This window comes from Phoca vitulina, unplaced genomic scaffold (genome assembly GCF_004348235.1).
Source record: "Phoca vitulina isolate PV1807 unplaced genomic scaffold, GSC_HSeal_1.0 scaffold54, whole genome shotgun sequence".
Classification (NCBI taxonomy): domain Eukaryota; kingdom Metazoa; phylum Chordata; class Mammalia; order Carnivora; family Phocidae; genus Phoca; species Phoca vitulina.
Genome location: NW_022589757.1, coordinates 11,141,576 through 11,155,615, shown reverse-complemented (window position 1 = coordinate 11,155,615; position 14,040 = coordinate 11,141,576). Strand labels below are relative to the sequence as shown.

At 39.6% G+C, this 14,040-nt stretch overlaps 1 protein-coding gene across 4 annotated transcripts in view; it reads left to right on the top strand.

Moving 5' to 3' along the window:
- Positions 1-14,040, top strand: part of VAMP4 (vesicle associated membrane protein 4) — a 48,372-nt gene that overhangs the window by 21,200 nt on the left and 13,132 nt on the right. Inside the window, exons 1-4 of one of the 4 annotated variants that reach the window (XM_032389321.1) lie at positions 818-1,040; positions 3,990-4,109; positions 10,509-10,555; positions 13,900-13,950. In XM_032389321.1, the coding sequence (XP_032245212.1) occupies positions 4,044-4,109; positions 10,509-10,555; positions 13,900-13,950 (164 nt within the window). In that variant the 5' untranslated portion in view covers positions 818-1,040; positions 3,990-4,043. Of the gene's footprint in view, positions 1-817; positions 1,041-1,130; positions 1,236-1,480; positions 1,502-3,989; positions 4,110-10,508; positions 10,556-13,899; positions 13,951-14,040 lie in introns of those variants that run through there. The other 3 variants (XM_032389322.1, XM_032389324.1, XM_032389323.1) reach the window with 3 other exon arrangements.

Here is a 14,040-nt window from a genome sequence, read left to right as displayed (position 1 = left end):
AGGTGATTCAACTTTATGTAATTGAATTGAGAGTCATTGTCCTAGTAAGGCATCTTTTAATTTGTTACAATGTTTTGACTTAAAAATGCACTAAAACACTATCAACAAGGGACCTATAGGTATTAAATGAGAAAGATGCGTAATACAAATGATAAGGGGGGGAGGGATTAGTCAAACAGTCCTGCTGGGGCATGTGTGGGAGGAATGGATAAGTGAAACAAGAGAAAGTAAAAGCAAATCTGGAATTGGTGTTCTGGATTACTACGCCCAGCGACTTCGGTATCATATGGTGAAAGAACACAGGAGTGGCTATACAAGGGTGATTTCCCACCTGAAACTTGAAGGCTCCGGTGTCTAGACCTAGTTATTTTAGGTTAAGAAGTAAAGGATACAGGGGAAAGAACACCGAGCCCTCGTCCTAAATCTGTCCAAAACAGCTGTGCAACCTCAAGTAAATCTCCTTTCCGGATCAGGGATTCCGAACGTCTAGAATGAGGAGACGGGATTAGCAACCCTCAGTATCTCCCTGCTAGTCTAACTGCATCGATAAACAAGGGGTCACACATCTTCCGAAAAGCCCCAGACGATCCGAAGCTGTCCTGGAGCTGCGAACCATCCTCCTTGTTTTTTACTCGGCTTCTTTAGCCCGGGGGCATGGGCTGCGCACAGAGCATCACCTTCTAAACGCCTCCCTCAACCCCAACCCGGAGCTTGTACCCGGAACGCCACTCTGAGTGACTTCTCAGAGCTTCCTCCACCTCCTCTGAACACCCACCACTCCCGCCCTCCACGCTCCACTAGCTCCACTCGACTCCCTCGACCATCTCCGCGGCCTGGGCCCGCCCCCCTCGCCTGGCGCCAGGCCGCGGAGCACCGATCGGCTCGATGAGCGGGGGCGCTGCTGCGGCTGAGCGGCCGACGCCGGGTCCGCGCCCACTGTCTCCCCCTCCCCGCTTTCTTCCTGCGCTTCCCACTCCTTCCCCCGCCCTCCCAGCGCTGCCCGCCCCGGAGAGCGGCCCGGAGCTCCCCCGGAGACTCAGGTACTGGCGCCGGCCGTCCCGACGGGAGGGGCTGATGTGAGGAGGAAGGAAACGGAGACGACGCCCCTGTTCCGCCGCCTCCCAACGTCCGCCTTGGGCTGCGGGACCGGCCTGGGTGGGGGGGAGTCGGGGAGGGACCCCAGACTGGGGAGAGCCTGGATGCGGGCCGGGAGTCGTGGAGGACGACCAGGACGGGTGTGCGGATGCGGGGCGGTTGAGGGGGAGAAGAAAGGCAATTGAAGGGTGCTCGCGGGAGACGGGAAGAGAACAGTGGAGGGCGTGGGGCGGGTTTGGGAAGAGTGGGAGGTAGCCTGGAATGTGAGTGGGTACCTTGGGGTAGAAAGGACCAGAGTTAGGAGCAGATGTCGGGGGACGTGGCCTGGTGCGACAGATGTGGGGGGGGCGAGTTTAAAGTCACGGGAGAAAGAACGCCAACCCTGCGCGTTTATAATGCCCGGAAGGTGAGGTGAATCATTATAGTTTGACAGTTTTTATGAATAACATCTCCAGGCTGTGCCCATCCAAGTCACGTATTTCCGTGAAACTGCACCAACCAAGACTGGTGATGGAGATGAGGAAGAAGAGTCAGAAAGGGAATGGAGGCCGGGAAAAGGGAAACCTCTGCCCAGATTCAAGCTTCTTGTGAAACGAAATACATAGGGGGGTTAGTTTTCTGTGTAAAGCAAAAAAGAAGCCAACACTATTAAACAACAGATTAGAAGTGTATTACATGTATAGACTTTGAATAGAGAACTTAAACTGCCTCTTCAAAAAATATACACGAGATTGTAAACATATGATGATGAGATAAGCATATGGCGATGTGACTTTTTTAAATGAATTATATATTGCTGTTCAACTCTCAGTGTTGAAATACATCATGAAAGCTCTCTTATTTACATATGTACCCACACACAAATCCCCGAATTCATGTGTATTTTTTGCAGGAGAAATTTTAGGTAGAAATATATGCCTCATTTCTGAGCATTCTTTTTTTTTTTTTTTTTACTAGTTGTTTGGCACAAATCATCAGTTGCTCTGTGGTTCATCAAGCACAGTTAATCTTGCTTGATGCTTTGCTGATGTCTTTTCTGTTTGTCAGACACTGGTTTCTTGCCTTCAAGAGGCTGATCCTTGGATTATAGGACCTGATGATGGGGTTTGCTCATCATTAAACTTGTAGCTTGACTGTGTATGTCATAAAGATGTAAGTCTGCCTGTTTTTTGCCGTAGGGTATTAAAGCAGCCCCTTTGTTGGGTTTAAAATATAAATAATAACGTGCGGGTATAATTGAAAAGCCCAGATTTTTCAGTTGCTTCCTTTGTGATCTGTTTTTTTTTCTGCATGCTATAACATTTCTGCGTGAATGAATTATTCTGAAATCAAAGTATGAGGAATAAAATGGGCCAGATGTACGTGACAGAAATATCATGGAATAAAGAACTCTAGAGCTGTTACTTAGGTAGCAAGAATTTGGTTTTTGTTACAAGTGGTTAAGGTTCTGGTTTGGAAGCATTTCTTATCAAAGAAAACTATCAATTTGTTTTGATAGGAGGCCTTAAAATATTACTTTTATTTGGTTTATGAAACTGGACTGTGGGCTTGTATATAATATTAGCCAGCAAACTGATGTCTAATTATACTTAAAGATCTTAGAGTTGTTTCTTTTTGTGAAAAGGGGAAGAGGGCTGTTGGGTTGTTACAGAGAAGTGGTCTTTCTAGAACAGAATAGGTTCTGTTAATTTAATATTAAAACTGATCATGGATAGCCATTGATTAACTTGAGCCTGTGTTTCTGCTATTTTAATCAGTAGAGTGACTATTAGTTACTTATCTTTACTAAGCCTTAGTTCGTAGCTTCTTAGAGCCTACTTTAAAGGAGTGTCATAAAGACTAAAAGAAAATGCATGTAAATCACTGAGCACAGTGCCTACCACATAGTAAAAGATTCAGTACCTTAGCTATTCTCATTTTTCATCTATCTTCTAATCTAAGATACTGAAAACTCAAATTTGCATGTCAGCTTTTTCTCAAGAAAATTTGAATAAACTGCATACTCAAGCATTTTCCTGGAAAATCACAATGCATGTTAGCATATAAAAAGCTATGAGACTTTCCTGTGGCAATAAAATAAAAACAAAACCAATAAACCTGGCTCTGTTTAACCCACTACTTACTAAACTTGTCCCTTTTCTTGGAGCCTGGTGCTGTGCTTTGGAATAGGATGTTATAACTTACAGAATATTTTTGCATGTATTACCTGATTTGATCATCACAACTCCATGCAGAAACCTAGAAATCACTATTTTATAGATGAAGAAACTGAATCATTGTTTAATCAACTAACTAAAAATGCGAAAACTGGGAGTGTTCTACTGTCTTCTGATTCCAGGTTAAAATCTTAAAGCATTTAATGTCTCATTTTCTCCTAATTTCCCCCTCCTAAGCAATCTGCTCTTGAATTTTATAAAAACTTCCACTAATTTCCCCCACATGTTCTCTTTTAAAAGTTACATCCATTTTCTTTTTTTTTCTTTTTTTTCTTTTTTAAAGATTTTATTTATTTATTTGACAGAGAGAGACACAGCGAGAGAGGGAACACAAGCAGGGGGAGTGGGAGAGGGAGAAGCAGGCTTCCTGCAGAGCAGGGAGCCCGATGGAGGGCTCGATCCCAGGATTCTGGGATCATGACCTGAGCTGAAGGCAGGCGCTTAATGATGGAGCCACCCAGGCACCCCAAGTTACATCCATTTTCTCATAGTTTTAACTATTTTTTATGTATTGAGGCCTGGCATGGAGGACAGGATCACCCAGAATGAAGCAAGAGGGAAGGCAGTAAAGTCCGAGAAATGAAGGAAGCTCCTTCATACAAGGCCTTGAACACTATTGAAGTAATTTAGCTTCTACCCCAAAGTCTCAAATCCGATGAAATTTATTTTCTCTTCAAGGTGGTGAATACTTACTCTGCTGGGAAAGAGAAGAGTACTTCTTGAGTAAAAAGTATGCCTCCCAAGTTCAAGCGCCACCTAAATGATGATGATGTCACTGGTTCTGTGAAAAGTGAAAGGGTGAGTTTAGAATCTTAATTTTTCAAACAGATTCAAAATATGTGTTCATTCCTTTTGTAAATAATTTGTTTTAGAAAAATCTAAAGTTTATGGCTATATTCTAATTCTGTTTTTTCTTCATAGTAAATATTTTAAAGTATATATTACTCAGATGGGTGACTCAGTTGAATTCTACTTCCACTATTGATCAAATTATACTCACAGTTTTTTCTAGTCTTTCAAAGTGAATTTTATACAAATACACAGCATCTTATTCAGAATTCTGGAACCAAATATGGTTGGAATTCAGAGTTTTTCAGATTTTAAAAAGGTAGTTAAGTGCATATTATATAATAGGCTTTTTGGCCTCTGGAGCAGCACCTCCAAGTATATTAGTATTTCTCAGAAATGTCTGATTATGAGGGGCCTGGGTGGCTCAGTCGGTTAAGTGTCCGACTCTTGATTTCGGGTGAGGTCATGATCTCAGGGTTGTGAGATAGAGCCCCGAGTTGGGCTCTGCTACTGGGTGTGGAACCTGCTTAAGAGTCTCTCTTTCACTCTCCCTCGCTAAAATGAAAAGAAAAGAAATATCTGATTACTCTTAGTATATAAGTAAAGTGTATAAATAAATTAGCTAACATCAATTCAGGTCAGGTTTTCCTCCAAATAAGTTTTGGCTCCAAACTTACAAAACCTCTTGGTTTTCAGAACTTTTTAGATTTTTGGAATTGCAGATAAAGAATGTTAGTTCTATAATTGTCTCGGAGTCCAGAGTAGTTTTTATATAACATTCAATTTCTAATTTATCCCAGAACATTCTTTTTTTTTTTTTAAGATTTTATTTATTTATTTTAGAGAGAGAGAGCACAAGTTGGGGGAGAGGCCGATGGAGAAGCAGGCTCCACACTGAACAGGGAGCCCGAAGTGGGGCTTGATCCCAGGACCCTGGGATCATGACCTGAGCTGAAGGCAGACACTTAACTGACTGAGACACCCAGGTGTCCCTATTCCAGAACATTCTATGCAGTTATGTATAAATCTAGAAGTTATGCAGAATTTTGGAAGACAACATTTGATAGGAATGTTGTAAATAGATTACTTTTAGAGTAAGTACTCAAGAAATATTTATTGAGGAAAGGAATTAGTGTTTTTCTTCTTTATCCAGCAACCTGAAACCCTCTCTCACTTCCTATCTCATTATTATTCCTTTATTTACTGATGCATTTATTTTTTTTTTTTAATTTTTTATTGTTATGTTAATCCCCATACATTACATCATTAGTTTTAGATATAGTGTTCCATGATTCATTGTTTGTGCATAACACCCAGTGCTCCATGCAGAACGTGCCCTCCTCAATACCCATCACCAGGCTAACCCATCCTCCCACCCCCCTCCCCTCTAGAACCCTCAGTTTGTTTTTCAGTACTGATGCATTTATTGACCACCTGCTATTGTGCTAAAAACAATCTCTGCCTGTATAGAGCTTATAATCTACTTGACTTCATTTTACACATTCCTTTTTTGTACAGGTTCTGAACTCATTCATTCTTTCCAACAGCTTATAATTTAAAAGTATCTTTTAGTACAATACAGGAAACATTTGTCTTTTCCTTATTCTAACTCTCTCTAGTTTGTTTTTTACTTGAAGGGGGTAGAATCCACCAATAGACTAATTGCTAGGAAGCTTTTTAAAATAAGCTTTATGTATATACTTAAAATTATAAAATATAGTCTTAATCAGTTCCGCTGCTGAGAGTGTAACTGTGGCTCTTTCTCTTTACATTGTTGGTTGATTACTACCACAATTTATTGTAAAAATAGGATATTGAACCAAAATTGAACAAAATTGGCTGCTTAGAGACGTCCTTTTGAATGTTTATCAGATGGTGAAATTTGATAACTGATTGATTCTAATATCTATAAATTACTTTTAAAATTTTTTTTAAGTTTTATTCTACTTTCCTATTCCATTTTTCTTAGTAACAGCTTTATTGAGATATAATTCACATGCCATACAATTCACTCTTTTAAAGTGTACAATTCAAATGGTTTTTAGTTTATTCACAGAATTGTGCAACTATTACCACAGTCAGTTTTAGGACATTATCATCATTCCAAAAAGAAACCCTGTACCTTTTATTTTTTTTTTTTTTTTTTTTTTTTTTTAGATTTATTTATTTATTTATTTGAGAGAGAGAGAATGAGAGACAGAGAGCATGAGAGGGAGGAGGGTCAGAGGGAGAAGCAGACTCCCTGCCGAGCAGGGAGCCCGATGCGGGACTCGATCCCGGGACTCCAGGATCATGACCTGAGCCGAAGGCAGTCGCCCAACCAACTGAGCCACCCAGGCGCCCAAACCCTGTACCTTTTAGCATTCATCCCCCATTCTTCTCATCCCCTCAACCCTAGACAACCACCAATCTATAGATTTGTCTACTCTGGACATTTTATATAAATGGAATCATACAATATGTTATCTCTGTAATTGGCTTTTTGGATTTAGATCCTAATGTGTTTGAAGCTCATGCATGTTGTAACATGTATCAGTACTTCATTCCTTTTTATTGCTGAATAATATCCCAGTATATGGATATATCACATTTACCTATTCATCACTTGATGGACATTTGGGGTTTTTTGGAATATTAATGACTTTTTGCATACCACTTCTGGCTGTTGGCTTTTTGGCTATTTGACTATTAAGAATAGTAGTGTTGTTGGGGCTCCTGGGTGGTGGAGTCAGTTAAGTGACTAAGTCTTGGTTATGGCTCAGGACATGATTTCAGGGTCATGAGATCAAGCCCTCCTTTTGAGCTCCACACTCAGCATGCATGGAGTCCGCTTAAGACTCTTTCTCCCGCTCACTCTGCCCCTCCCCCCTCCCCACGTTTATGCACACACTCTCTCTCTCTCTCTCTCAAATAAATAAAATCCTTAAAAAAAAAAAAAATTAGCCATGCTGGGGTGCCTGGGTGGCTCAGTCAGTTGAACGTCCGACTCTTGATTTCAGCTCAGGTCATGATATCAGGGTCGTGAGATCGAGCCCCACATTGGGCTCCGCTCTGAGCATGGAGCCTGCCTGAGATTCTCTCTCTTCCTCTCCCTCTACCTGCCCCCCCCCCACACACTCACACTCTCTCTTTCAAATCTTTAAAAAAAAAAAAGAATAGCAGTGCTATGAATATTCACATACAGATTTTTACGTGAACATGTTTTCATTTCTCTTGTGTGAATACTTAGGACTGGAATTGCCAGCTTAGTTATTATGTTCAACCTTTGGAAGAATTGCCAAATTGTTTTCCAAAGTGGTTGCACAATTTTTACATTCCCACCAGCAGGGTATGTGGATTCCACTTTCTCCACATTTCTCCTGCCAGCCAGTTTCTCCTCATCACCAATTTCTCCTCATTAATTTGGTTGTTTAATGCTTTTGTCCTAAAATTCATCTTTGTATTAATATTGCTAACCCTAACATTCTTTTCATTAGAATTTGCTGATGTGTTTTTTTCCACCTCTTTTTTTTCATCCTTTGTTTGACATTCATTTTAGGTGAATTTTTTGTAAACAGATTTGGCTGGAATTGTTGGACTCTAATCATGTGTAATTTTTACTTTTAATAGGAGCATTCAAACCATTCACATTTGTTATGATAACTAATATATTTGGGCTCTTTCTGTCTTAGCCAGTCCCTCTGCTGGCCGTAAATGCCCTTCCCCCTGATCTTTGGTTGGCCCTTTGTTATCATTTGGATCTCAGCTTAAATTTCACTTCTTGAGAGTGATTTTTCATGACAACCTAATCTCATTTAGTCACCCTGTCACTTCCTATCCTGTCAGTGTTTCAGTTCTCGGCATAGCATTTGTCACCATCAGATATTTTTCTGTGAGAGTTCAGACCTTGTCTGTCTTGTTCAAAGCTGGTGCTTGCCTAGAACGGTGCCTAGCACATAGAAGATGCGCAAACATGTTTATTAAATGAATATTAAATATATCCTGTTTTCATTTTCTCACTCTCTGTGATAATGTTATATATTATACATAGATATAGCTTATTAGATTTCATATGTTTTCCCTCTTGCCCTGACTGCTTTGGCAGATTGATTGTTTTTCCTCATCTTCTCCCCAACCCCAGTATCACTAGTTAAAAAATGTCCTTCCTTTCTCCCTCTCCCCTTTTTTTTTTATTAACTTCATATTTTAACAGTTATGTTTAGGGATGCCTGGATGGCTCAGTCGGTTAAGCCTCTGCCTTCAGCTCAAGTCAGATTCCAGGGTCCTGGATCCAGCCACACATTGGGCTCCCTGCTCATCGGGGAGCCTTCTTCTCCCTCTGCCCCTCCCCCAGCTCATGCTCACTCTCTCTCTAAAATAAATAAAATCTTAAAAAACAAACAAAAAAAAGTTATGTTTAAATCTGCGTTCTCTGTCAACATACCCAAAACAATGCCCCCTCTGTTGTTTTACTTTCTCATTCTAGCCAGCTTCCCGCCTCCGCCACTCCTGTCCCCGGTGAGGTGCGCCTCTCACTCTTACTTCTGCACTTCACCCTTCCACTCCCGCTTCTAGGTTGTATTAGAACAATTTGGGGCCCTTTTAAAGTTTTTCCTTATACCTTTAAAAAAAAACAAAAACAAAAACCCTAACACTGGATATTTTTTTATTTTTTTGGTTTTTTTAAAGATTTTATTTATTTATTTCACAGAGAGAGACAGTGAGAGAGGGAACACAGCAGGGGGAGTGGGAGAGGGAGAAGCAGGCTTCCCACTGAGCAGGGAGCCCGATGTGGGGCTCGATCGCAGGACCCTGGGTTCCTGACCTGCGCTGAAGGCAGGTGCTTAACGACTGAGCCACCCAGGTGCCCCAACACTGGATATTTATTGTTGCTTTTATACAAAATATAAATGAATAACAACATTAAATAAAAGTAAATGTGTAACATTAAAGGGAATGATAACCAACACTTTCCGGGTAGTGATTGCCTCTTGGGTAGAAGAGGAGGTGAAGATTAGGGAAAGGTCCATCGGAGTCTTCAACGTTAGTATTACGTTTAATTTCTTAAGCCAGACGTTGGCCTTGTACCTTTTCTTTTTCAATAGCTATAAGATATAGTTCACAATCACATTATCATTTATTATTATTGACCACACATTTTATTAGAGTCAATGATTGTATCAATCTCTGTCTTAGAATGTTTCTTCTGATAATAATTGGGTTTTTTTCGCTGGTGAAATTCCTTGAGTAATTTTCTCAGAAAAGGCACATAGGTGGTGTATTTGTTTCCTATTGCTGTTGTAACAAATTACCGCAAACTCAAAACAACGTAGATTTACCATCTTCTAGTTCTGGTGACCAGAAGTCCAAAGTGGGTCTTCCTGAGCTAAAATCAAGGCTCTGGCAGGATGTGTTCCTTCTGGAGGCTCTAGGGGAGAATTTAGTTTCCTTGCCTTTCCCGGCTTCTAGAGGCTGCCTGTGGTCTTTGGCTCCCGCTCCTTCCATTGTCTTTAAAGCCAGCAGTGTAAGATTTTCTAGCTCCTCCCTTCCCTACTCTTTCCCTCCTTGCCTTCTCTCTCTCCTTTCTCTCTCTTTCCCGCGCTCTCACTCTGGCACTTCTGCCTTCCTCTTTTGAGAACTCTTCTGATTATGTTGGGCCCACATGAATAATCCCTATTGATCTTACCATCTCACAATTTTTAACTTAAACACATCTGCAGACTCCCTTTAAGCATGCAAGGAGACATTTTCACAGGTTTCAAGAATTGGGATGGGGATATTTTGGGGAGTTATTATTCTGCCTACAAGTTATATACTAAGTTCTTGTATGCTGAAAAGGTCTGGTTGTTGCAAGAGGGTGCGATCATCTTCATATTAAGGAAAATAGTTCCATCTTATAAAATAGAAGTATAAAGTTTTTGTTTGGAAGTTCTAATATGTGTAGAGGGTTATTTATGAACTGTGGAGGTGGTAGGTGGACTGTGCCAATTATTAAACCCTTGTGTCCCAGCTCCGAACCTGTCTTCCGTGCTCCTCTCTGATGCTGGACTTGGCTCTGCAACTACATTTCTCCTTTGCTACCTGGCTCCCTATTAGGTTCTGCCTGTAGAGAGAGATTGGAAAGCAAGAGCAAGGAGAAGGGACTTAACTTCTTCCTGATTGCCTACAGCTCCTTATTCCCACCCTGGCTTCAGCGACCTTTCTACCTTGTAGTCAGTCATAGCATCCTGCTATTATAAGCATTTTCTTTGGAGGGTTGGCATATGTGGCTCTTTTAGCTTACGTGAAGCACAGGTAATCACTCTTCCCTCTGTCTGGAACCTTGGAGTAAAGAAATTTCACCAGGATAGAACTCCCTTCATTACTCCTCCCTGACAGTTTGTAAGCCTTCTGAATCTGAAAACTCAAGTCTTTTTTTTTTTTTGACAGAGAAATCTTTTGGAAGATGATTCAGACGAAGAAGAAGACTTTTTTCTGTAAGTTTTTTTTGTTTAACAGCTTTATTGGTGTTGTAGATGTAATTAACATCTAATAAAATGCTTATAGAATAGATGTAATTAACATCTAATAAAATGCATATAAAGCATATGAGTTTTGATACATGTACTATACACCTGTGAAATCATCACCAAAATCAAGTAATGAGCATAACCATCACTTCAAAAGTTTCCTCATACCCCTTGGGAATCTGTCACTCCCCAAATCCCCAGGCAACCACTGATCTGCTTTCTATCACTATAGTTTGATTTTTCTAGAATTTTTTAAATGTATCATACAGTATGCCTTTTTTTTTTCTGGCTTCATTCACTTTGCATAATAATTTTGAGATTCACCTACACTATCACATGTACCAGTAGTTCCTTTTTATTTCTGAGAAGTATTCCATTATATGAATGTACTACAATTCATTCATCCATTCACTTATTGATAGATATTTGGGGTGTTTATAGTTTTTGCTATCATGAATAAAGCTACTATAAGCATTTATGTACAAATTTTTGTGTAGACTTATGCTTTCAGTTCTCTAGGGAAAATACTTAGGAGTTAGTTGAGTGGCTAGTATATTTTTACGGCTGTTTTCCAAAGTGGTGTACCATTTTATATTCCCACCAGCATTGTATAAGAGTTCTAGTTGCTCTAAATCCTCATCAATACTATATATGGTCAGTGTTTTAATTTTAGCCATTCTTACAGGTATGTTGTGGTATCTCACTATAGTTTTAATTTGCATTTCCCTAATGACAAATCACGTTAGACATCATTTTTTGTGTGTATATGCCGGCCTCGTAGCTTCTGATAAAGTATATGTTAAAATCTTTTGCCCAATTCTAAATGTGTCTTCTTATTCAGTTGTTTATGTATTCAAGATACAAGTTCTTTGTCAGATATGTTTTACAGATATTTATTTTCAGTCTGTATCTTAATTTTTCATTTTCATAACAGTATCTTTTGAAGATCAAACTGTTGATTTTGATGAAATCAATTTATTACAAATTTTCTTTGTTTTTGCTTATTTAAGAAATATATGCCAACCCCAAGTTCAGTAAGATCTTCTCCTATATTTTCTTCTAGGAGTTTTATAGTTTTGGCTTTTACATTTAGGTCTATAATCTACTTCAAGTAAATTTTTATATATGGTTGAGGTAAGGGTGAAGAATGGATTTTTTTTTCTTTTTGGCATATGGCTATCTAGTTGTTCCCCCACCATCTAATGAAAAGATTATCCTTTTCCCATTGAATTGCCATGATACTTTGTCAGTTAATTGATCTGATCAATCCTTCACAGTTATGATTAGAAAGGGCTGTGTTCGTACAGGCCTGGATTTGTATTTGCAAAGTCAGGAAGGCAGGCGTATATTATTGCAGGAGTTTCCTCTGGAGATTCATGTAGAGGGGTGTGCCTGAGGAGAAACATTTGCCTCCCTCTTTGTTATAATGTTGCAGAGTTTTTGTAGAGGCTTTTGCTCCCCCAAATAAAACATGTTATTAAAAGTAATTGACAGCTGTGAAGCAGTGAACAAAAAAGAGCCTGCCAGATAGGAAGCAGATCCATTAACAGGAAATAGTATCACTTTGGCCAAGGTCAGATGAAGTGGAAAGATAATTTCCTACATGTGACAAGATTTCCGAAGAGTCACAAAGCTCATTGCCACGGTGCCAATTATGGTGAAAAGCCTTAGAACTGGAGCAATAGCTGCCTGTCAGAAAGGAACTTAGGGTTGAACAGGAGGCCAGAAGCTTAAATAAGTGATTCCCTCATTGAAAGCTGGATACCCTTGTGAGAAACACTCAGTCTTCAGACCAGCAGTGTACCACTGGAAGTCCGCTCGCAAATAACGTACATCTTTCTGAAGGCCTGACAGCCAGCGTGCACACTTGCTCAAAATGCAGCTTCCACACACTGCGGTTCTGTCTGGGTGTTGAAAGGGAGACAAAACAAATACATTTTTTAAAAAATTAATCAACACCCGAGTTTATAGCAGCATTATTCACAATAATCAAAAGATGGAGCAACCTAAATGTCTATAAGCAGGTGAATGGATAAACAAAGGGTATATGGATACAGTTGAATATTATTCGGCCTTTATTACTCGGTCTCAAAAAAGAAGGAAATTCTCACACATGTTACAACGTGGATGAACCTCAAAGACGTTATGCTAGATGGAAGAAGCTGATCACAAAAGGATAAATTTTACATGATTCCACTTATATGAAGTACCTAGAGTAGATGAATTCATGGAGACACAAAAGTAGAATGGAGGTTGCCAGAGGCTAGGATGAGGAGGAATGGGGGAGTTAGTGTTTAATTGGTACAGATCCTATTTTTTTCTTTTCTAATTTTTAAAAATTTTTTGTTTTTTATTTTTTAAAGATTTTTATTTATTTGACAGAGAGAGACACAGCGAGAGAGGGAACACAAGCAGGGGGAGTGGGAGACGGAGAAGCAGGCTTCCCGCGGAGCAGGGAGCCCGATGCGGGGCTTGATCCCAGGACCTTGGGATCATGACCTGAGCCGAAGGCAGACGCTTAACTACTGAGCCACCCAGGCACCCCTAATTTTTTTTTTTTTTTTTTTTAAAGTAAGCTCTACACCCAACATGGGGCTCAAACTCACCACCCTGAGATCAGGAGTGGCATGCCCTACTGACTGAGCCAGGCACCCAATCCTACTTTTTAAAATTTTTGTGGTCTATGCCTTATTCTCTATCTCAGAGGAATGATAATTACTCAAAACATCCAAAAGTTTTTATTTCCAGAATATTAAAATGGTTGAAATGATATAACACTTAACTAATAAATAATTTGAGAAATGTTGGTATTTTCGTAGACTCTTGGATTTCCCTTTAGCTTTGTTGATAAGTTTAAGATGAGTAACGAAAAAAATACTAGTGTTTTGAATGGATTTTTCTCTATATCCATTCCTGATAATCAGCATTTTGTGAAACCTAATTCGAAGGTGAATTTACTTTTAGTGTTCTATAATTTCTCATAAAGCTCTTCCTAGTCACTGGCACTTGAGTTGTTATGGTGTTTCAGAGGTTAGTGATTAGAACAACCTGTGTATAAACAAAGGGTTATATAAACCCTATTTTCTCTGAAAATTTTAACATTCAGAAGAATTAGGTTAGTTGTGGCCAGCACCAAGTACCAGTAAAGTACAGATGTGATTAAATATCATTCGGTTCCAGCAATACCAGTAAAATGTGTTTTTTTATAATAAATGACTAATCCATGTTTAGAGTTGCACTTGATTGTGTGTCTTTTCTATTTTTTTTTTAATGCTCTCATTATGAATATGTACTTGGTATTTTGTTTTCAGAAGGGGACCATCTGGACCAAGATTTGGACCTAGAAATGATAAAATTAAGCAGTAAGTTCCTGAGATACTCATTTGCTTAAGTGATTATCATATTTCTGTGTGGACCCAGGGTTGGCAGTCTGCAGCCTATGAGCCAAATCT